Raw genomic sequence first — 25,055 nt, 5'->3', positions numbered from 1 at the left:
GTATTTAACAAATATACAGTACTTGTGCATGTCCCTGTGAATTTTATTGAGCCATCAAGATGTAAAAACAGAACATAAAAAGGTGAGGAAAAGCAACAACCCAAGACTGCGTAAATACAGCAAACATTTATTTAGGAAGGTAATGAACATTTTGAATGAGTCTGTACAGAACGGAGCTTTGCTGGGGCAGAACAAGGCACCACCATTCAGAATTACTTGTACCACTGCATTGCCTTGGGCTTTGGTACCTGGTAATTCAGATCCTCAAACTCTTCCTCGGGCTTGAGCTTAGGGCCAGGAATCATTACAGTCTGTTGAAATAAAAAGCCAGAATTTTATTTGGGTTCTGCATGTAAAATGGGACAATAGTAAACATACTGCATCCTAGCAATGAGACAAAATGTTTAAAATAAAAACAATAATATAGAAACCCTTAAAACCCTGTCGTTAAAATAGGATCTTCTGATGGAGCAATATGGCAGAATTTTATACTAAAATCTAAATGATCTTTATTATAGAAAGCATAAATACTCTGACCTTAATAATGGGATCTTTTGGTGGAGCCCACGCTGGAACAATCTTGCCGTGAAGTCTCCAGCGCCCATAAGGGTTGACCAGATGCCTCTCTAGCACCAGGTATTCCAGGACATCCCTGGGTTCCTCCTCATCCCCAAGCATCAACCGACCAAAGCGGTCATAGATTGCCAATGTCTGAGATGGCAAGACCAGATGGCAGAAGAAAAAAAAAGGGGATCGATGCACTTTTTAATAGCAGGTATTATAAGCATCAACTCAGGTTACACCCATATACAATTGTGCTCAAAAGTTTGCATACCCTTGGAGAATTGGTAATATACCATTTTTAAAGAAAACATGAGTGAGCAGGCAAAACACATTTCTTTTATTTCTTATGGGATTCATATTTAACTGTAGGTTATAACACAATGGCACAATCATAAAACAAAACATGGCAACAAAAGAAAAAAAAGTCTGCATACCTTTAGTTCTTAATACTGTGTATTGCCCCCTTTAGCATCAATGACAGCGTGCAGTCTTTTGTAATAGTTGTCTATGAGGCCCCAAATTCTTGCAGGTGGTATAGCTGCCCATTCGTCTTGGCAAAATGCCTCCAGGTCATGCAAAGTCTTTGGTCGTCTTGCATGAACCGCACGTTTGAGATCTCCCCAGAGTGGCTCGATGATATTAAGGTCAGGAGACTGTGATGGCCACTCCAGAACCTTCACCTTTTTCTGCTGTAACCACTGGAGGGTCAACTTGGCCTTGTTCTTAGGATCATTGTCGTGCTGGAAAGTCAAAGAACGTCCCATGCGCAGCTTTCGTGCAGAAGAATGCAAATTGTCTGCCAGTATTTTCTAATAACATGCTGCATTCATCTTGCCATCAATTTTCACAAGATTCCCCGTGCCTTTAGAGCTCACACCCCCCCAAAACACCAGTGAGCCACCACTATGCTTCACAGTGGGGATGGTATTCTTTTCACTATAGGCCTTGTTGACCCCTCTCCAAACATAGCACTTATGGTTGTGACCATAAAGCTCTATTTTGGTCTCGTCACTCCAAATTACAGTGTGCCAGAAGCTGTGAGGCGTGTCAAGGTGTTGTCGGGCATATTGTAACCGGGCTTTTTTGTGGCATTAGCGCAGTAAAGGCTTCTTTCTGGCAACTCGACCAAGCAGCTCATTTTTGTTCAAGTATCGTTGTATTGTGCTCCTTGAAACAACCACACCATCTTTTTCCAGAGCAGCCTATATTTCTCCTGAGGTTACCTGTGGGTTTTTCTTTGTATCCCGAACAATTCTTCTGGCAGTTGTGGCTGAAATCTTTCTTGATCTACCTGACCGTGGCTTGGTATCAAGAGATCCCTGAATTTTCCACTTCTTAATAAGTGACTGAACAGTACTGACTGGCATTTTCAAGGATTTGGATATCTTTTTATATCCTTTTCGATCTTTATAAAGTTCCATTACCTTGTTACGCAGGTCTTTTGACAGTTCTTTTCTACTCCCCATGGCTCAGTATCTAGCCTGCTCAATGCATCCACGTGAGAGCTAACAAACTCATTGACTATTTATACACAGGCACTAATTGCAATTTAAAAAGCCACAGGTGTGGGAAATTAACCTTTAATTGCCATTTAAACCTGTGTGTCACCTTGTGTGTCTGTAACAAGGCCAAACATTTAAGGGTATGTAAACTTTTGATCAGGGCCATTTGGCTGATTTCTGTTATCATTATGATTTAAAAAGGAACCAAACAACTATGTGATGATAAATGGCTTCATATGATCACTATCCTTAAATAAAAGACATTTTTTTTGCATGATCAGTCATATTTTCAAAATCAATGCCAAAATTTCACAATTTCTGCCAGGGTATGCAAACTTTTGAGCACAACTGTAATTACAATTTTGCACACAGCTGTTTGGTCGCTCACCTGTCTGGAGTGCATGCGGAGAGTCACCTGAGCGTACAGGTTGCCCTTGCTGATCATGTCAGGACATCGTGCATGAACCACCCGTGGTGGTTCCAGTGACTCAATGAAGCGCCAGCGCAGTGTCTTATAGCGGTTTCCCCGAACCACCTCCTACAAAACATGCATGCACACACTGGTCAGATGACTGAATAGATACATTGGAGTTTGAGAGAAGGTTGATTGCTTTTTATCATTATGGACAAACAATGAGTTTGAAATTTGAAAGATTTACTTACTGGGTAACACCTCTCTGTCACCAAAGAATGAAGCTTTTCTTTGTTAAACCTGGGGAGCATGTAAAGATGATATTTAAGACCAAATCTATAGTCTTTAAAGGAATGGTTCTCCCAAAGCTGAAAATTCATAGAATTCATGAGCTTCTCTGAGCACTCATTAAAGTGCAAAGGAGAGCCATGGCGAAAGTCAAGATTATTACTGTAAAATAGCTTAAATTTTATGGTGGTTTCTCACTAAAACCTATAGCATGCCTTCAGAAGACTTGGAATGTGACGCATGAGTCACATGGACTATTTCTACTCCTTTTTTGAGCTTTAAAGTGAGTCACTATCAACTGCCATTCTATTGAATATTAGAGAACAGAACATCTTTATTATAAACATCTTTATAATTCCTCCTATTATGTTCTGCAGAAGAAAGATAGTCAGACAGGTTTGGAATGACATGAGGGTGAGAAAATAATGACAAAATTTTCATTTTAGGGTGTAATCTTTCCCTCATTAAAAATGTTTTACTCCACAATAAATGATTTGTAATTTGGTAAAAATATTTATAAATGCATTACCACTTACATAAGGTGAAGACTTCAGTCATATACTGTATATTAACCTTATAAAAGCTATTTTGTTCTTCATGGAGAGGGTCCCCTCATGGGGGCTGCCATGTTTGGATCACATGGCAAGCCAAGTACTTCTTGCTTATGCTGCATTCACATCATGTCGGAATTACTGTAATTACAAGATGGCAACTCAGAGGTTCTACTCGGAGCTGTTCACGTCCTGGGAACTTGGAAGTTATTTGTTTGTATGACAACACACATAATGCCAAAATGGCTTTGTTGTTGATAACAGCAAAATATTTATCACTACATCAATTAATTAAATGGATAGTTCACCTAAAAATGAAAATTATCTCATCATTTACTTACCCTAATGCCATCCCAGTTGTGTATGACTTTCTTTCATCTGAAGAACAAAAACCAAGATTATTAGAAGAATTTCTCAGCTCTGTAGATCCATATAATGCAAGTGAATGGGTGCCAAAATTTTGAAGATCCAAAATCCACATAAGGGCAACATAAAAGTACTCCAGACGACTCTGGTAGTTTAAGCCACATCTTCTGAAGTGATATGACAGGTGTGGGTGAGAAACAGATCAATATTTATGTTAGTTTTTACAATAAATTCTCCTACCTGCTCAGTCATTCTTCTTCTTGTGTTTTATGTGATTCACATTCTTTGTGCATATCGCCCCCTACTGGGCAGGGAGAAGAATTTATGCACACACAAAATTTTTTTTTAATATTGATCTGTTTCTCACCCACACCTATCATATCATGTCTGAACACATGGATTTAACCACTGGAGTCTTATGGATTACATTTATGCTCCCTTTATGTGGATTTTATGTGGGAGTGACGTCACTTGCTGTTGCTGATGGCACACTGCGTGAGTGTTTGTTGCTTGCTAGCCTGCTTAGCATTGCTTATTCTTATTCGTTCATCGTTTTATCTTTTCCATTTTACCGTGTGCTTCGGGTTTTTGCGCTTTTCTACTGTTTCATCTGTGTGTATTATATCGTACACACCCGTTTCTCTCCTTTTTTCCGCTTGTCTACATCTCGCATCTCGACTGCGCGCATTCGTTTTTTTCTCCACTGTGTTTTACACTGATTATTACATCAATCTCAAACATCTGCTGATTAGGAACCACATCGATCTCAAACCCTCGATGCTCAAGAACAACCATAACAACAACAAACAACTGTGGTAAGTCATGGTATACTCTCATGTTATTTCTTCCTGCATTGCATGCCATGTTTACTACAGCTTCTTCCAACAGCAGTGAGGGATTTACATGTGATAAATGTAAGGAATTAGTCAGGCTGACGGAGAAGGTTAATGAGTTTGAGACACACATCCGAACGCTAATGTAGATCAGTGAGAAAGAAAAGCTGGTAGATACTGTTTCGGATGCAGGTAATATAGCAACCAACACACACACTTTGGTTCCGGCTGAAGATCCCCTGCAGCAGGGCGATTGGGTGACGTCTCGGTGGCATACTCGCTCAGCAAAGCAACACCACTCTCTCATTCCTGTTAGGGTTTCCAATCAATTCTCCCCACTCAGTGATGCACCTACTGATAATCATGTTGAAAGAGCCATAATAATTGGTGATTCTATTGTAAGGAATGTGGAAATAGAGACTCCAGCCAACATTGTTAAATGCATTGCGGGGGCTCAGGCATCTGACATCAGATCAAATTTACAAGTGCTGGCTAATGCTAAACGTAGATTTTCTAAAATTGTTATTTAAGTTGGCACTAATGATGTCCGGCTTCGCCAGTCCGAGATCAATAGAGATAATGTTAAAGAGGTGTGTGAACTTGCAAAAACCATGTCAGACACTGTAATATGCTCAAGCCCCCTACCCTACACGTCGTGGTGACGAGGTTTATTGTAGATTCGTGTCACTGAATGGCTGGAAGTCTGAGTGGTGTCTGGAGAATAGCATTTGGAAGAGTTTTTGAGGTAGACCTGACCTGCTAAAGAGAGATGGACTCCATCCCTCCAGGGAAGGTGCCGCTCTCCTCTCTAGTAATTTGGGTCATAGTCTTAATAGTGACAGTATTTGACTAACTAGGGCCCAGGTCAGGAAGTAGACAAACTGGTTAATCCGAACGTCTGCTAGCTGCCTTGAGACATCACATAGGTCACATAAACTACAACACACAGAGACTGTATCACCTAGATATCACATAGAGACTGTGTCTATTCCCCAAACTACCAAACATAAAACTTTCACTAAATCATTTAGAAAAAATTAGATTAAGGTCAAACTTAAAAACTAATAAAAAAAATAAAAAAATACATTAAAAAAAATGAAGATAAACATCATATAACGTTAAGGCTACTAAACATTAGATCTCTTTCTACCAAAGCACTAATTGTAAATGAAATTATTACAGATCATAGTTTGGATGTGCTCTGTTTGACTGAAACCTGGCTTAAACCAGATGAATATATTAGTTTAAACGAATCTTCTCCCCCAGGTTATTGTTATAAACATGAGCCTCATCTGAAGGGTCGAGAAGGAGGTGTTGCTACAATTTACAGTGAAGTTTTTTGTGTTATTCAGAGGACAGGATACAAGTTTAAGTCTTTTGAACTAATAATGCTTAATATGACACCATCAGATATAAATAAAAAATCATCTTTTGCCCTTGCTACAGTGTATAGGTAACCCGTGCCTTATTCTGATTTCCTTGGTGAATTTGCAAATGTTCTATCTGATCTAGTAGTTAATGTAGATAGAGCTTTAATTGTTGGTGACTTCAACATTCACATAGATAATGAAAATGACATATTGGGAATAGCATTTATCGATATTCTCAACTCTCTTGGAGTCAGACAAAATGTGACAGGACCAACTCATCGCCATAATCATACGCTAGATTTAATTCTGTCATATGGAGTTGATGCTGATACTATAGAAATTCTACCGCTGAGTGATGACATCTCGGATCATTACCTCATCTCTTGTATGCTGCGATCAGCTAATATTACTCAATCTACACCACACTATCGTTCAGGTAGAACTATTCTTTCGACCACTAAAGATAGCTTCAATAATAATCTTCCAGAATTGTCTCACATACTCAGTAAGTCAAAAAGTCTAGAAGAACTTATATAAATACAGTCTTCTCTAGCACTCTTGATAGTGTCGCCCCCCTTCGATTAAAGAAAATTAAAGAAAATCACACTCATGCTCTCAAGAGAGCAGCTCGGAAAATGAAGCACAAGTGGAAGAATACAAAATTAGAGGTATTTCACGGTGCATGGAAGGATAGTGTCTGTAGCTACATCAAAGTTCAGCATATTTTAGCAAACTCATAGAAAATAACCACAACAATCTGAGGTGTTTATTCAGTACTGTGGCTAAATTGGTTAGGAATACATTTTCGACTGAACCAGATATTCCGTCGCAGCACAATAGTAATGACTTCATGAATTTCTTTACTGATAAAATTGAAATAATCAGAAATAAAATTGGAACTATGCAATCAACTGTTACAGCACCTCAGAAAACAATGTATCATAAATTTTGCTCACGGACAATTTCAATCCTTTGCTGTTATGTCATGAAGGGCTAAAAAAACTAAAAGCCACAACAGGTGTTAGATCTAATACCAACTAAGCTCTTAAAAGAGGTATTCCCAGTAATCTCAGAACCTCTTCTTAATATTATTAACGCCTCGATATCCTTAGGACATGTCCCAAGTAACTTTAAAATTGCAGTTATTAAACCATTTATTAAGAAGCCACAGCTTGATCCTAGAGAATTTGCTAATTGCAGACCGATTTCAAATCTACCATTTATGTCGTAAATACTAGAAAAGGTAGTGTCCTCCCAACTATGTTAATTTCTACAGAGAAATGGTATATATGAACAATTTCAGTCATGATTTAGGCCCCATCACAGTACAGAGACTGCACTTATCAGAGTTACAAATGACTTGCTCTTATCATCTGATCACAGCTGCATTTCTCTTCTAGTGCTTTTAGATCTTAGTGCTGCATTCGACACTATAGATCACGACATTCTCTTGAATAGGCTAGAGAATTATGTTGGAATTTGTGGACTTGCATTAGCATGGTTTAGGCCATATTTATCAGCCTGCAACCACTTTGTCTGTGTAAATGAGGATTTGTCAAATCAAACAAAAGTATGGTATGCCACAGGGATCAGTTTTAGGACCTCTTCTCTTCTCCTTATACACGCTTCCCCTGGGAGATATTATCAGGAATCATGGAATAAGTTTCCACTGTTATGCTGACGATACCCAACTTTATATTTCTTCTAAACCCAACGATATATTACAATTCTCCAAATTAGCAGTGTATCAATGAAATCAAAGATTGGATGGCCAGAAATTTCCTTCTACTCAATTCTGACAAAAAAGAGGTACTAATGATTGGACCAAAAACCTCTCAAAATAAGCCGCTAAAATATAATTTTCACTCGATGGTTGTTCTGTTACATCATCTTCTACAGTGAAGAACTTGGGTGTTATATTTGATACCAATCTGTCCTTTGAAAATCAAATTTCCAATGTTTGTAGAACAGTATTCTTTCACCTGAGAAATATTGCTAAATTACGACACATGCTCTCTGTTGCTGATGCCAAAAAACTAATTCATGTTTTCATGACCTCAAGACTAAATTACTGTAATAAATTACTGCTGGTGTCAAACTCAGTTCCTGGAGGGCCGCAGCCCTGCAGAGTTTAGTTCCAGCCCTGCTCCAAAATGCCTCCTTGTAATCTTCAAGCACTCCTGAAGACCTTGATTAGCTGCTTCAGGTGTGTTTAATTTGGGTTGGAGCTAAACTCTGCTGGACTGTGGCCCTCCAGGAACTGAGTTTGACAGCCCTTCATTACTGGGAGGATGTCCAGCAAGTTCAATAAATAAACTTCAATTGGTTCAAAATGCAGCTGCCAAAGTGCTGACTAGAACCAAGAAACATGATCATATTAGCCCAATTTTATCGTCGTTACATTGGTTACCAGTTAAATTTCATATTAATTTTAAAATTCTGTTAACTACATACAAAGCTTTGAATGGTCTAGCTCCACAGTACTTAAATGACCTTCTACCATGCTATATTCCATCACGTTCATTACGATCACAAAATTCTGGCTTGTTAATAATTCCAAGAATATCAAAATCCACAAATGGAGGTAGATCCTTTTCATAATTGGCTCTTAAACTATGGAATATTCTCCCTAACACTGTTTGGGAAGCAGACACACTCACTCAGTTTATGTCTAGACTAAAGACTCATCTATTTAGCCAGGCATACACCTAATTTATCCTTCAACTCACAATTAGGCTGCTTTAGTTAGGTCTGCCGGAACCAGAAACATCCATCATGATCTATAACTCTGCATAAAATTGAATGGCATCTACGCTAATATTATTCTATTTTTTTCCATGTCTCAACCGGATTCATATCCCGAGGTTACCAGAGCCGGCCAGATCCAGCTCCATTCCAGCTTGGTATCGGACTCAACTGCTACGTGTCGCCGAGAGATTACGACAAACTACAGCCGGTGCTAGCCAGACATCACTTCAGTCTTTTGACTTTAGAGGATGAACTGATGCCAACTACAACTGTAAGACATCGGATACTTCATATGCCATTGTCTGAACCTTGGATTTAGGATGGACTCCACCGAAACTCTCCGAAATGACCTGCCAGTTGAACTGCGATGCACCTCATTAATCTCTGCCTACCTCACCTTTGTCTATTGATGGACTACACTCTTGAAATGGAATACATAAATTATCATTTAACTGCCAACAAAAGCCTTCATCAGCCATCTAACCAAGGACAATGCATCTGTGTGAACTTCTGCAGCTAATCCAGGATGAACTTCAAAGACATTAGTCATTAATCTTACGGTTCATAAAAATCTTTTTTTAAACACTGGACCTTAACGCTTACTTAATTTACAAATTTAAAACCATGACTTGCACTGCACACAAATAACTAATATTGGCATTATATTCATGCTGTTTAGCCAGAGGGGAACTGGCCCCCACAGTGAGCCTGGTTTCTCCCAAGGTTATTTTTCTCCATTAACCAACATCTTATGGAGATTTGTGTTCCTTGCCACAGTCGCCATCAGCTTGCTCACAGGGGTTCGAAATACAATTATTATTTATTTAATTTCTATACACATTTTACAATCATATTTAATCAAATTACACAATAATAACTGTAAGACATTATAGATATTACGGTTTCATTTTTTTGTTTTTGTTAATGCATGAAGTCCTGTAAAGCTGCTTTGAAATGATGTGTGTTGTGAAAAGCGCTATACAAATAAAAATGACGACTTGATTTTGGAGCTTCAAATTTTGGCACCCATTCAATTGCATTGTATGGACCTACAGAACTGAAATATTCTTCTAAAAATCTTAATTTGTGTTCTGCAGAATGGTATGGTAGTTCCGACAAGACGTGAATGCACTATTAATCTCAATGACAGCCATGGATGAAATTAATCATGGCTCACTGTAAATAGTCAATTTCTACAATGGCACGGGTAACTGAAAACTATTTCATTTGAATGATGCTGCATCCACACCCATAGGTGTTAGTGTACGTCCAAGACGACATAAAAAAAATCACTGTGTGCACCTTTAGTAAGAAATTTGAGATCACAACAAACTGGGAAAAGTTAAAAAAAAGTATAATGACAAACAAGTACAATATAAAGCCGTCACTGTAGATGCAAAATCAAATCTCTGCACTAGTTTATCAATTCCTGAATTTCTTTCTTACTGTGTGAGTGCTGCATGAGCCTCGATGAAAATCTCCTGTGCTCGAGCTGGGAACTCCTTTGTGGAGAACTCTGAGTCATGGTCCTTTATTTTACGAATCCTGATAAAAATCAAAATGATACCATTATTAAAATAATTTTGTTGCATTACACTTCATGCATGAGTTTATAAATCAGGGAGATCAATAGATGGTGCTTACGCCAGCTGTGAAGCTGCACTCTGACGGAGCTGCTCTGTGCGCTGTTTCAGACCTTCTTTGGACAGTGTGGAAAGTCGAGCGTCTCCTTCAGGAGGAACGTAAGGATCAAAGATGCCCGCTGGGAAACAAATCATATATAAAAGAAATCCATAGTGACCTTATACAGTGTTTTTGACAGTAAAATGTATCTGAACTAAAGACAAGATATCACAAATGCTGATAAACTCAATACACTGCCAGCCAAAAGTCTAGACACACGACTTAATTGATGTTTCGAATATCTTAAAAACCTTTTGATCAAAGGGCTTGTTCTTAATGCTTGAAATTAGTTTAGCATGCAATGGCAGGATATAGCTTGACGTGTACCTGTGCATGAGATGTTGATGGCTCTCTCCATGTACTGCTGCCGAACCACAACACCCGCAGCTCGGGCTTGAGCTTCCTGCTCGGCTTGTGTTTTTTGTTTCACGTTCACAGCCGGAGGAATGAAATAGCGCTTCTTTGTGCGGACCGGAACCACCACCGACCTCGGGAGCCGCACGTCCAGCAGCGGCGCAACATACTGGATAGCACACGGGATTATCGACATTATATGGGTGTAACATTAAAACCATATTTATTTATTTATTTATCTGGCCTATCCAGTCTTAACATACACTAATCTTTAAATAAAAGACATTTTCATTTTTAAACATACAATTTCAGCATGCTGTCATTAAAGCCATGCTGCTAAGTGTGCTTTAAACTTTTTGTCAAGACGAGCAGCATTGCACATCCATACTCTATGATCGCAACAGTTGCCCTAAAGAAACTAATTTAAGATTTTAATATTTTCATACCTTAATATTATGACATGTTGTTAGATGAAGGGATTTCAACGTCCTACAGATGGACGTCGCCATCTTTTTCACAACTTCTTCGTGTGCCTGAATAGTCACAAACAAAGTGCGAATCTGTCGTCAGCGCCTCCCGGTGGAGAGGAAAGGCCAAAGTGTTTTTAGCAAGTCTGTCCACTGTCGGCCATCTTTGAAACGTCTCTGGAAGCTATTTCCAGTCATGACAGTGCAGCTCCTATCTACTTGAATGGAGAAAGACCAAAATCTCCAAAACGGTTGGTCAAGATTAGGGTCAAAGAACATATTTCAAATCAGCAATACAATCTGGCAGTACTTGTATCATAAATTGTGATTCTTTACACCATATTACGCTAAAAAACGAAATTTTTCAGGCTTTTATAGCTAATGCGTGTGAGTTCCAGAGTTAATTGACAGGTAATGTCTGTATCTAAAAGGTGATTGGCTCTTTTTTGTAAGGTGGGACTTGAATGGGAGTGAATGGTAGATCACAGAAAATATTATTTTAACTCACCCATTTGCTCCAAGACCAAAAGAAAAAATCCACTATTACGTTTTAATGACTTCCAGAAGAGGACAAAAATAGAGAGTGGTGGATTAAGCAAGTCAGATGGGAGAAGATGCCAAATTTACTGTCACTCTCTCAGCAGCTGTAATAGAAATCCCCTAGCGGCTGTGGTAATACTTTTTAAAAAACGAATTCCAGGGTAATATAACAATAAGCATAATGTTATAAATTTACACTCAATATTTAAAAAATGTATAATATAAAAAACAAATTGCGAGATTTACACTGCTAAATAAGGCGGAAATGCGTCATCACAGTCTGTGGGAAAAGGTCTATTCCATGTGCTGCGGGACCTGACGCCAAGGTTTGGGGTGTGCAAGGCGCAGAAATTATACTTGCTTTAAACATGCATACTAAGAACTTTCTTTCTTTATTTTATATTGTATTTTATTTGCAAAAATAAAACTTAAAGGTTTATATATTAACATTTTAAAAATTCAATCAACAAATCTACAGTGAGATGACTGACCAGGTTACTGGAGCAGTGGCTTTGCCCTATGCAGCCAGCTCAAAGCTCTTCTGGACCAAGAGGCCCTATATCAGCCCAAACTCAGTGGACTCCGATTTATTGAGTCTGCTCAGGATAATGGCCTTAGGACGACTGTCAATTTGAGAGATTCTGAAGTGAGAGATCTTCTCTCCTTGACACGATTCTTTAGTTTCTGTGCAGAGACATTCTCCCTTGCTGTGAATCTTCTAGATCGATTCCTGGCTGCGATGAAGATTCAGCCCAAGCACATGTCTTGTGCTGGCCTTTGCTGCTTCTGCATTGCTGTGAAAACTTCAGAAGAGGAGAGGAATGTGCTTTTGGCCAATGACCTCATTAGGATCAGCCAGAACCGCTTCACTGTCCATGACATGATGAGGATGGAGAAGATCATTCTGGAAGGTTAAGGCTCCAACAGCTCTTCACTTCCTCCGATTTTTTTCACTCTCACATTCAAGAACAGTTGGATACAGAAAGAGGATTCTGAACATTGAGAGGCTTGAGGCTCAGTTGAAGGCTTGTCATTGCTCCTTGGCTTTCATTCAAATTAAGCCTTCGATACTTGCTCTGTCACTGCTAGCTCTGGAGATCCAGGAACAGCATGAATGTGAAGCCATTCCTGCTCTGAATGAAGCGCTAGATGGTCTGCAGGAGAGTTTGTGTGTGAAAGATGTAGATTTGGTTTGTGTGAGAGAAGTTGTTGCTAAGTGCCTAGTTGAATATGCCACCACCAAGTGGATGAAGCCAAATAGTCAAAGACTGCGATGGATCATTTCGGGTAGAACGTCACGAGAGCTGAAGCACAGCTTCACCCAAAATGAATTTTTCAGAGAGTGCTTTATATCTCTAAGCCCCAATCTTTATGTTCTGTTATACCTGCCATGCAAGTATTTATTTACATCAGTACTGACTCCAATTTGGAGGTTTCCAGTCAAGGGTGGGTTTCAGCAAGTTGTACAGTATGTGTACAGTATGCGCTGGTTTTTTAAAGCACTGAAGTATAGAACCGCCTAGGTCCCTGTGTGGAAGAGGAGGGAGAAGGGTTTTGTGAATCAAGATGACAACGGAACCAAGAGATCAATCCCAAAACCCTTAAACTCCCACCCTAGGTTGTAAATTGTAAAATGCACACTCCTACCCAAGGTGATGAAATGTTGTTCTTTCTTTTCTTATTATGGTGTTATGCTTTCTAACATGATGTGATGAAAAGAGGATGACTATGGAAATAGTCATTCTGGTTTTAACTCTTAATAATATGCATCTAATGAAAAACAAGGTAGTTTCAATTAACCAGGTTGAAGTTTATTTGACATTTGGTTACTCCTTACTTCAACTGTATGTGACCATGACCATTTGTTTGTACCTGATATAAATTCTAACAGAAAATTAGTGGTTAAAATGGAAATGGATTGAGTTCAATTTTCAAGTGGATATAAGGAAGAATAAGCCTGAAGAAGCTTTTATTTTTGTCACACAATATACATTTGCATATATACAGTGAATTTTTTTTTTTTCACATATCCCAGCTAAGCTGGGGTTAGAGCACAGGGTCAGCCATGTTATGGTGCCCCTGGAGCAGATGGGGTCAAGGGCCTTGCTTGATGGCCAAACAGTGTCATCTTGGGGTCAGTAACCCAGAGCCTTAACTGCTTCTCTGACTGTCGTAATCCACCGTTCTTTATTATTTTTTTTCTTAATTTGAAAAGTTGTGGAAATGTAATAGTGACTATCTTTTGATGTTGGATCAAATGGGTAAGCAAAAATTATATTTGCTGTGGTCTCCTTTGCTTCCTTTGATTTATTGTAAAAAGGAATTATATATTGATCCCACACATATTATATCTCTTATTATATCAAGTAAATGATGAGAGAATTTTCATTTTTGGGTGAACTATTCCTTCAAGAGGATGATAAGAATGATTTTTATTTACCCTCATGAAGATAAGTTCTCTCTTGTTGTAAAGTTCAGGTGAAAACAGCTGCCATATCCCGGTATTCTTACAGATATGATGACCATATAAATAGAAAAGTGACAAGGCTTGACCCCTTAACCTACTTTCAAATAAAAATGTATGTGCCAAATCTGTTTCAAGTAATCAATCCTTACATGAGTTTATATATATATATATACATACACAGTTGAAGTCAGAAGTTTACATACACTTAGGTTGAAGTCATTAAAACTCATTTTTCAACCAATTATTCGAACAATTGTTTACAAACAGATTGTTTCACTTTTAATTGACTATATCACAATTCCAGTGGGTCAGAAGTTTACAAACACTAAGTTAACTGACTGTGCCTTTTTCAGAAAATGATGTCAAGCCTTTAGCCAATTAGCTTCTGATAGGCTAATTTGAGTCAATTGGAGGTGTACCTGTGGATGTATTTCAAGGTCAACCTTCAGTCTCAGTACCTCTTTGCTTGACATCATGGGAATATATATTTTTAAAAAATCAGTCAAGACCTGTCAAGAGTCTGGTTCATCCTTGGGAGCAATTTCCAAATGCCTGAAGGTACCACGTTCATCTGTACAAACAATAGTACACAAGTATAAACACCATGGGACCACGCAGCCATCATACCGCTAAGGAAGAAGATGCACTCTGTCTCCCAGAGATGAATGTAGTTTGGTGCAAAAAGTGCAAAACAATAAAACAGCAAAAGACCTTGTGAAGAAGCTGGAAGAAACAGGTAGATAAGTATCTATATCCACAGTAAAACGAGCCCTATATCGACATAACCTGAAAGGCTGCTCAGCAAGGAAGAAGCCACTGCTCCAAAACCACCATAAAAAGGCAAGACTACAGTTTGCAAGTGTACGTGGGGACAAAGATCTTAATTTTTGGAGAAATGTCCTTTGGTCTGATAAAAACAAATATTTAACTGTTTGGCCATAATGACCATTGTTATATTTGGAGAAAAAAGGGTGAGGCTTGCAAGCCAAAGAACACCATCCCAATCGTGAAGCATGGGGGTGGCAGTATCATGTTGTGGGGGTGCTTTGCTGCAGGAGGGACTGGTGAACTTCACAAAATAGATGGCATCATGAGGAAGGAAAAGTATGTGGATATATTGAAGCAACATCAGCCAGGAAGTTTATTGTCTTTATTTGGAGTCCCACAGACACCCTATACCAACCCCTACCCCTCACGATACATATGTGTGTGTGTGTGTGTGTGTGTGTGTGTGTGTGTATATATATATATATATATATATATATATATATATATATATATATATATATATATACACACACACACAGGTGGCCAAAACTTTGGAATAATGTACAGATTTTGCTGTTTCGAAGGAAATTGGTACTTTAATTCATTAAAGTGGCATTCAACTGATCACAAAGCATAGTCAGGACATTACTGATGTAAAAAACAGCACAATCACTATTTGAAAAAAGTAATTTTTGATCAAATCTAAACAGGCCCCATTTCAAGCAGCCATCACTCCAACACCTTATCCTTGAGTAATCATGCTAAATTGCTTATTTGGTACTAGAAAATCACTTGTCATTATCTCAAACACAGACGAAAGCTGTTTTGCTTCTTTAAATGAAACTTAACATTGTTGTTGTGTTTGTTTTTGAGTTGCCACAGTATGCAATAGACTGGCATGTCTTAAGGTCAAAATTAGGTCAAAAAAAAAAAAAAGAAACAGCTTTCTCTAGAAACTCATCAGTCAATCATTGTTTTGAGGAATGAAGGCTATACAATGCTTGAAATAGTCAAACAAACTGAATATTTCATACAAAGATGTACACTACAGTCTTGAAAGACAAAGGACAACTGGCTCTAACAAGGACAGAAAGAGATGTGGAAGGCCAGATGTACAACTAAACAAGAGGATAAGTACATCAGAGTCTCTAGTTTGAGAAATAGATGCCTCACATGTCCTCAGCTGACAGCTTCATTGAATTCTACCCGTTCAACACCAGTTTCATGTACAACAGTAAAGTGAAGACTCAGGGGTGCAGGTCTTATGGGAAGAATTGCAAAGAAAAAAACACTTTTGAAACAGAAAAAAAAAAGAAAAGGTTAGAGTGAGCAAAGAAACACAGACATTGGACAACAGATAATTGGAAAAGAGTGTTATGGATCTTAACCCCACTGAGCTTTTGTGGGATCAGCTAGACTGTAAGGTGTGTGAGAAGTGCCCGACCAGACAGCCACATCTATGGCAAGTGCTACAGGAAGCGTGGGGTGAAATGTCACCTGAGTGTCTGGGAAAACTGACAGCTAGAATGCCAAAGATCTGCAAAGCTGTCATTGCTGCACGTGGAGGATTTTTTGATGAGAACCCTTTGAAGTAGTTTTTTTTTCAAATTGCAATAGTAATTTTTCATGTTATCAATGTCCTGACTATACATTGTGATCAGTTGAATGGCACTTTGGTGAATAAAAATACCAATTTCTTTCCATAAGAGCAAAATCTGTACATTATTCCAAACTTTTGGCCGCCAGTGTATGTGTGTGTGTGTGTGTGTGTGTGTATATATATATATATATATATATATATATATATATATACACACACACACACACAAACACATACATACAGTTGTGCTCAAAAGTTTGCATACCAGACAGGTGAGCGACCAAACAGCTGTGTGCAAAATTGTAATTACAGTTGTGCTCAAAAGTTTGCATACCCTGGCAGAAATTGTGAAATTTTGGCATTGATTTTGAAAATATGACTGATCATGCAAAAAAAATGTCTTTTATTTAAAGATAGTGATCATATGAAGCCATTTATCATCACATAGTTGTTTGGCTCCTTTTTAGAAATCACCCAAATGGCCCTGATCAAAAGTTTACATACCCTTGAATGTTTGGCCTTGTTAGACACACAAGGTGACACACACAGGTTTAAATGGCAATTAAAGGTTAATTTCCCACACCTGTGTCTTTTTAAATTGCAATTAGTGTCTGTGTATAAATAGTCAATGAGTTTGTTATCTCTCACGTGGATGCACTGAGCAGGATAGATACTGAGCCATGGGGAGCAGAAAATAACTGTCAAAAGACCTGCGTAACAAGGTAATGGAACTTTTATAAAGATGGAAAAGGATATAAAAAGATATCCAAAGCCTTGAAAATGCCAGTCAGTACTGTTCAATCGCTTACTAAGAAGTGGAAAATTCGGGGATCTCTTGATACCAAGCCAAGGTCAGGTAGACCAAGAAAGATTTCAGCCACAACTGCCAGAAGAATTGTTCGGGATACAAAGAAAAACCCACAGGTAACCTCAGGAGAAATACAGGCTGCTCTGGAAAAAGACGGTGTGGTTGTTTCAAGGAGCACATTACGACGATACTTGAACAAAAATTAGCTGCATGGTCGAGCTGCCAGAAAGAAGCCTTTACTGCACCAGTGCCACAAATAAACACCTTGACATGCCTCACAGCTTCTGGCACACTGTAATTTAGAGTGACGAGACCAAAATAGAGCTTTGTGGTCACAACCATAAGCGCTATGTTTGGAGAGGGGTCAACAAGGCCTATAGTGAAAAGAATACCATCCCCACTGTGAAGCATGGTGGTGGCTCACTGATGTTTTGGGGGTGTGTGAGCTCTAAAGGCACGGGGAATCTTGTGAAAATTGATGGCAAGATGAATGCAGCATGTTATCAGAAAATACTTGCAGACAATTTGCATTCTTCTGCACGTAAGCTGCGTATAGGACGCTCTTGGACTTTCCAGCACGACAATGACCCTAAGCACAAGGCCAAGTTGACCCTCCAGTGGTTACAGCAGAAAAAGGTGAAGGTTCTGGAGCGGCCATCACAGTCTCCTGGCCTTAATATCATCGAGCCACTATGGGGAGATCTCAAACGCGCGGTTCATGCAAGACGACCAAAGACTTTGCATGACCTGGAGGCATTTTGCCAAGACGAATGGGCAGCTATACCACCTGCAAGAATTTGGGGCCTCATAGACAACTATTACAAAAGACTGCACGCTGTCATTGATGCTAAAGGGGGCAATACACAGTATTAAGAACTAAGGGTATGCAGACTTTTGAACAGGGGTCATTTCAGTTTTTTCATTGTTGCCATGTTTTGTTTTATGATTGTGCCATTCTGTTATAACCTACAGTTGACTATGAATCCCATAAGAAATAATGTGTTTTGCCTGCTCACTCATGTTTTCTTTAAAAATGGTACATATATTACCAATTCTCCAAGGGTATGCAAACTTTTGAGCACAACTGTAATATATATATATATATATGTTTATATAAAAATGGCTGTTGACCTTTATCATCCAGATTTAAGCTACCAGCAAATGTGGTTATGCTTGAATATGCACCTACCTCTCTAAAGTTCACAATAATACACAAATAGTCCATTGCTCAAGGTTTCTGATCTTATGACAACATAAAAGCAGATTATGACTATTGCTGATGTTTAAGTTCTGACTCAACCAGACATGCAAGCTTCTGCCTGCCTTTTGTACTTTCATCACAATTACAGTATCTCTCATCTCTGTGTTTAAGCGGCCCAATAATGAGTATTTCTACATCTTTTAAAACCAAAGTCCTTATTTTTTCTCCTATGGTACATTAATTGGAATCACTTTTTATATTTGTCTTCATAAAGTTGTATTTATATTGTTGAAGATACTGTGTGAACCAGCACAATAGCATAATTTACATTTAGGGGACATTAATTTGACTAGTTTAAAAAAATCCACACAAATATGTAAAAGAGCATGAACAGTTACACATCATCATGCATACAAATCAAACATACTGTTCTCACAATACATTTTTTTGTCCATATTTTTTCTCATCTTCTTTAATGAACATCGATTTAATTTTTAAAACAAAACCACATTTCAGGGAAAGATTCAGAGACAGAATTTGATGATCATGATTTCACATAACGAGCCAGCTCTGTGCATCTCATCAACAGTAACCATGCCATTGAACAATCGCTTATGCAAATCAGGTTTACCAATTTAAGGCCTCTGAGTTTAATACTAGGTTGAATCATGATTCTGTGAGCTCAGATTAGACACGGCCCAAATGCCATTCAAGTGTGCTTTCCACAACAGCAAAATCATTAAATACATCTTATAAAATATCTAAACAGCTTTGCATTATTATGACAAATGGTAATGACATTGAAGCCTTTCTGTGTATTTTAGCTTTCCATTCTATTCACTTTTTTTCTGAAATTTCTGGATGAACCACTGGAAGTGTGCTGTAGAACAGGTGATTTTGACGTACAGGAGACAAGGGCAAATATCAGAGATCAAATGCGTGTGTGTGTGTGTATGTGTATATATATACATACACACACACACAAACACACACACATATATATACACATATGTATATATAAAATAACATTTTAGATTAATTGAATGTCTCAGAACTAATGCTTACCGTATACAATATACACACAGTACCATGCTTATGCTTCTTCAGTCCTAACCGTTAATAACGATGGGATTCAGAGCCGTTACCATAGAGTCCATTCTGTTACCAGTGCATCTCAACCTCTAACCCCCATTCTGCCCAGTCACACTGCAGCGGATTCGGATAAAATGCATAATGGCCATTATTAATAAAAGGGAAGGAGATAATTTTTTGCACAGAAAAAAAAAATCCCAACAAATTTAAAACTGAGCGTATCAACATCATGCTTGTGTTTTCTATTGGGGAACGGAAAAGGTAGACAGATGTTTCATGATTAACTTATAATACCACTGTGTGTGAGGAGCGCCATACTGAAGGAACAATGTGCGTACATGCATTACCAGCCCATAAAATAACACATGGAGAATCTCTTCCATTTCAGTCACAGCTCTGTACGGGTGCTCTTGTGCCTCCCACTGGCAGAATGGGGAATTACACCACACTTAAGGAGTGAATAACAGTCTTGCTTCCTAGTGTCCTTCTCTTTATCTCTAAGGTTATTCTTAAAATGAAGTTGCAGTTTTGTATTCATTTCTGTTTTTGCTGAATATAGCGAGATGACGCTCATTTTGGAGTGTGTGGGTCAGGGAGGGGTCAAAGTTCAGAGGTCAGACAGGGGGTGCTTTCCTCTGCAACATGTACTGGTGGATGTCATCTGCATCCCTCTTGAGCCAGGCAGCGTTCAGGAGAATGTTCTCACAGCACTGCTGTACCGTGCGCTCAGCGGCGGGTGCGTGGTGACTTTCAAAGAAACTCTGTCAACAAAAACATCACAAAATTCCTGTTAACTAAGAACAGGAACCTGGAGGGGTTGACGGTCTTCCAACTTAAACATTTACATTTAATCATGTAAATGCATTTAACATTTTGTGAAAGCAAATAATGTTACTTACCTTAACCTCAGCAGCCATTTTATCTATAGCAAACCCATCCACTGTGAGCTACAGTGAAGAAACAGAGCACAAATGAAACATTAATAAGGAATATTCTAGGTTCAACACAAGCTCAATCGACAGCATTTGTGGCATAATGTTCCTTACCACAAAAAATTTAATTTGACTTCTTAAAAAAAAAAAAAAAAAAAAAAGAAAAAAAGAAAGAGACTACAATAGAAATGAATGTGGCCAATTTTTGGAAAGTTTAAAAGGCAGAAATGTGAAGCATATAATTTCATAAAAGCACTAACGTTAATTATTCTTTTAAAATATATGTATTATTTGAGCAGTAAAATTGTTTAAATTGTCATTTTAGGGTTTTAGAATTTGTTGACATTACATCATCATGGCAACGAAGTTTTAAAATTGTCTACGTATACGTTTACACAGAAAAGGTTATTAAGTGATTATCACACTAAAATCGTGTTAACACACATTGTTTGTCTTGTGGCTACACTTTGAAAAAGTGAGCATTTTAACGTTAAAAAACTGGTCCCCATTCACTTGGGGACCCAGATTTTTGCATTTTTAAAAGAGAAGGAGGGGCAAGTCGAAATAAATTTTTGTGATAATGCACATAATGCCACAAATGCTGTTGATTGAGCTTAAAGGGTTAGTTCTCCCAAAAATGAAAATTCTCTCATTTACTCACCCTCATGCCATCCCAGATGTGTATGACTTTCTTCTGCAGAACACAAATTATGATTTTTAGAAGAATATCTCGGCTCTGTAGGTCCATACAATGCAAGTGAATGGGTGCCAAAATTTTGAAGCTCCAAAATCCACATAAGGGCAACATAAAAGTACTCCAGATGACTGGTGGTTAAATTAATATCTTCTGAAGCGATATGATAGGTATGGGTGAGAAACAGATCAATATCTAAGTCCTTTTCCTTTACTTTTTCCTGTTTTTGGTAATTTACAGTCTTCATGCATATCGCCCCCCACTGGGCAGGGAGAAAAATTAGATCAAAAATTACTAAAATATTGATCTGTTTCTCACACACACCTATCATATCATGTGTAAACACATGGATTTAACCACCAGAGTCATCTGGAGTACTTTTATGCTCCCTTTGTGTGGATTTTGGAGCCTCAAAAATTGTGGCACTCATTCACTTGCATTTTATGGACCTGCAGAGCCGAGATATTTCTCTAAAAAATTTCATTTGTGTTCTGCAGAAGAAAGAAAGTCATACACATCTGGGATGCCAGGAGGGCAAGTAAATCATGAGAATTTTCATTTTTGGGTGAACTATCCCTTTAACTTGTATTGAACCCAGAATATTCCTTTAACACTGCTACCTAGTTTAATCCTCTAGATAGTTAATGATACATAATGAATAAATTAGGTTTTGCACTACACATGTCATGATGACTTAATGTTGTTTATTTTGTATGTAATGCATCTGTTTCACCTTGATAAGTCTTGATATGAGGAAGCCGCCCTGGTAACGGTTATGAAGCTCTTCCCAGTTGTCCTTCACAAATTTCCATGCAGCTTTGCGGCCCTGTTTGCTGCTTCCAGCAACTCCCCCAATTACAGACACTGTGTCCTGGGGACGAACTTCCTCCTAAAAATAGCACAGCCACAATCAGTGTCACTGTTCACACTTCTGAGATTTGTCAATTTGTACAGTTCAGATTGAAGTGAGAATGTCAGATTTATGAGATGGAACTTTATTGATTCCCTTGCCTGAGGGGAAATTGCAGCGCTGCAGCATTAAACTTTAATCACAGGCACAGAAATAATACAAGTCCTTAAAGGTGCAAGTTTTACTCCTAAAGTAATGAATAGTACTTTGGAAACATATGTATAAAATCATAACTCACATGAGATGAGGACTTCAGTATAACCAATAACTTCATAAAAAGCATTTTTATTCTACATGGAGAGGGTCCCCTCATGGGGGCTGCCATGTTGGGATCGCATGACCAGCCGAATACTACTAGCTTAATCTAAATAACTGCCCTGTTTTTTGGACATTTTCACTCATGGATTTAATCAATCCTGGCTGAAATTGAAAACAGAACATAAATACAATAAAACCAAATAAACAAAACAGGAATATTAAGTACAGTCGATTGTGCAATAGGTTTCTTAAGTACTGTCCATTGTGCAATAAGTTATTGAGAAGTTGTGCAAATCAGCTGCGTTGAGCAAATATTGAGCATAAAATTGTGCCAAAAAAAGGAGGTGAATTAAATGATGCACAAATGCATCTGTTCATGTGTCATTTGGTCAGAGTACTGTTATGGATCAATGAATGTATATGCACAGTACATGAATTAGAAGATAGCATAAATAGAACTGTTCAAGAACGAAAAGAACAATAAATCAACAAATGTGATAGGATGAAAAATAAGAACATTAGCTCAGGGTGTTGTTATACATTCTGATCGCAGCAGGTAAGAATGTAATAGGGTGAATCTTATGAAATCATGTCCAGGTGATGTTTCACAATGAATGAACAAAAAAAAAAAAAAAAAAAAAAAAAATATATATATATATATATATATATATATATATATATATATATATATATATATATATATATATATATATATTGCATTAAAGATGCCTAGAATTTCACCTAACAATTGTCATTACTGTAACATCCAATTTTTTTTTTGTAATTCAAATGGTAATTCTTATTATATTCTAATTCTTGTACAGCATTTATTTAACTGAATTAAAGTAAAATATAAAAATAATTAAAAATACATTATTTTAAAATCAGCATTCTAACGCAGTACAAAAAATATTAATAATTAATAATTGAAATAGTATATATACAAGAACCCTAATTGTCCTAAAATTGCCTTCATTTTCTTTCGGCAAAATTGTATTTCTTGTTTTGAGATTCACCCAAAAATACTTTTCTAATGCGTCCTTCCCTTTATCGTTCAAACATTTCACTCATTTCAAACACAATTCTGGTACTTTAAAATTTCTACAGCCTGACCTATTTTTCTACAGGGAGCGTGTGTGCATTTGCGTACCGACAGGGAGAAGTTAAGCACCCTCTGGATGAGGTCAGGGGCAGGAATGGCTCCCAGCACTCGCTCGATACGGTTCTTCTCCTCCTGCATGTCTGCCTGCTTATGAAGCTGAACAGAAACATGAGAAATGCTGTATTACATGATTGCCAATAGCAGGATTCACAAAACATTCTTAGCATTAAAATTCTTCTTAACTACTATTTTCTTCTTATTTTTCAATTAAAAAAAAAAAAAAAATAAAAAAACAAAGTTACGAATATTTTGTATTTCAGAAAAGATTTCTTAATGTTTATTTTGTTTTATAATATATTGCATTTAGGAACATCCTTACAAACCTATCATTTATCCTAAAAATTTTATTTATTATGTTTTTAATTTAGTTAATCTGGCCTCAGATTTCAATGTACTGACATTCAGTGCGGGTTCTACTTTTATTCATTTGCATCTTAAAATACTTTTGCTGTGTAATGTTCAGAAATGTGGTAATTGTCACCTTAAGCATTGTTTCAAGTGTTGTACTGTCTCCGTGCTTCAGAACTGTTAGGTAGACCTAGAAGGATACAAATAACACCAATGTGAATTTACAGGGACATGCAAATCCAAGACTATTAAAAAGAATGCATCATCCATGAAAGTGCAGTGAATATGCAGTGAATGAAGGAGGTGCAAGAGGACTCACTGGACTCCTGAGGTCTGCAGACAGAATCTGTTTACCCTCCACATTCTCTTTGAATCTCCGCCGGGCCTCCTCCAGAGTGGCTTTATGACCAGCTTTACCCAGCTTCCCCAGCACCAGACCCCGCAGCAGGGCATCCAAATGTCCTGAGAGAGAGATAGAGAGAAAGGGGCAACAAAACAAGCCTTTTGTTTGATAAAAGCTATTTACCCAGTCCACGCAAATCATTTATTTACAACTAAGCTGTAAAGTTTGATTGTTCAAAAATCAGTCATATTTATGACATTTAGGGCTCTATTTTCGTGACCGAGCAAGGTGCTGTGTAACGCGTAATGAATGACTGTGAGTAACATCCGATCTAATTTTTGTGAGAATGCAAATTCTACGCAAAATTTTCGTGCCAGCGCAAAGCGCACATGGGCATGTTTGCGCTATCTGTGGGTGTATGCACGCAAACTGTGGGTGTGTTTCATGTTAATGAAGTGGTGCAAAGCACAAATTCTAAAATCAGTTCCTGCATTTGCAGTTTTGTTGTAGCCATTTTATTATACAAAACTTTATGAGATTTGTGTAAAACCTTTTAGAGGTTATGGTTTATTTTTCAATTATTATGTTGTCTTAGAGTGATTTTTAAGTCACTGCATAAGAGGCCAGTGGAAGAAGTTGGAGATGATAACATGTTTGGATTTTATGACAGGAATTTGACCACTTTGTTATTTTGATTAGATTTTTGTTTAAAGTGTAACTTGCATTTATAAATATATTTGGTTTAAAATAATTGTGTTTTTCAATAAACTAATTTCATTTTTAAAGCAAAATTG

General features: G+C 37.7%; 2 protein-coding genes and 1 pseudogene across 2 annotated transcripts in view; 1 reads left to right on the top strand and 2 right to left on the bottom strand.

The window, feature by feature from the left end:
* Window positions 1-111: 111 nt before the first annotated feature.
* Window positions 112-11,222, bottom strand: LOC127428374 (39S ribosomal protein L45, mitochondrial-like). Its single transcript, XM_051676722.1, has 8 exons — window positions 11,118-11,222; window positions 10,645-10,840; window positions 10,279-10,396; window positions 10,081-10,179; window positions 2,730-2,778; window positions 2,455-2,604; window positions 538-711; window positions 112-311 (listed from the first exon to the last, which is right to left on the bottom strand). Exons 1-8 carry the CDS (start codon window positions 11,178-11,180, stop codon window positions 213-215), a joined length of 948 nt encoding a protein of 315 aa, XP_051532682.1. The 5' UTR covers window positions 11,181-11,222; the 3' UTR covers window positions 112-212.
* Window positions 11,223-12,160: 938 nt separating this feature from the next.
* Window positions 12,161-20,074, top strand: LOC127428375 (cyclin-G1-like; annotated as a pseudogene).
* The window catches only part of LOC127428363 (puromycin-sensitive aminopeptidase-like), a 27,424-nt gene continuing 21,331 nt past the window's right edge, over window positions 18,963-25,055 (bottom strand). The window contains exons 18-23 of the mRNA XM_051676699.1: window positions 24,238-24,380; window positions 24,052-24,108; window positions 23,559-23,666; window positions 21,974-22,129; window positions 20,514-20,561; window positions 18,963-20,375 (exon numbers count right to left, since the gene is read on the bottom strand). Of these exons, the coding sequence (XP_051532659.1) occupies window positions 20,229-20,375; window positions 20,514-20,561; window positions 21,974-22,129; window positions 23,559-23,666; window positions 24,052-24,108; window positions 24,238-24,380 (659 nt within the window). The 3' untranslated portion in view covers window positions 18,963-20,228. The remainder of the gene's footprint in view (window positions 20,376-20,513; window positions 20,562-21,973; window positions 22,130-23,558; window positions 23,667-24,051; window positions 24,109-24,237; window positions 24,381-25,055) is intronic.

Source organism: Myxocyprinus asiaticus, chromosome 37, assembly GCF_019703515.2.
Source record: "Myxocyprinus asiaticus isolate MX2 ecotype Aquarium Trade chromosome 37, UBuf_Myxa_2, whole genome shotgun sequence".
Lineage (NCBI taxonomy): Eukaryota > Metazoa > Chordata > Actinopteri > Cypriniformes > Catostomidae > Myxocyprinus > Myxocyprinus asiaticus.
This window is presented reverse-complemented; position numbering and strand designations above follow the sequence as displayed.

Bases quoted from the DNA above. Each gene is read 5' to 3' on its own strand.
- LOC127428374 (XM_051676722.1), bottom strand. From the start codon at position 11,180: ATGGCGACGTCCATCTGTAGGACGTTGAAATCCCTTCATCTAACAACA. The intron at 10,180-10,278 runs GTAAGCACCATC...GATTTTTATCAG, and splicing joins AGTGCAGCTTCACAGCTGGC to GATTCGTAAAATAAAGGACC. The intron at 312-537 runs GTCAGAGTATTT...TTATTTCAACAG, and splicing joins CAAAAGATCCCATTATTAAG to ACTGTAATGATTCCTGGCCC.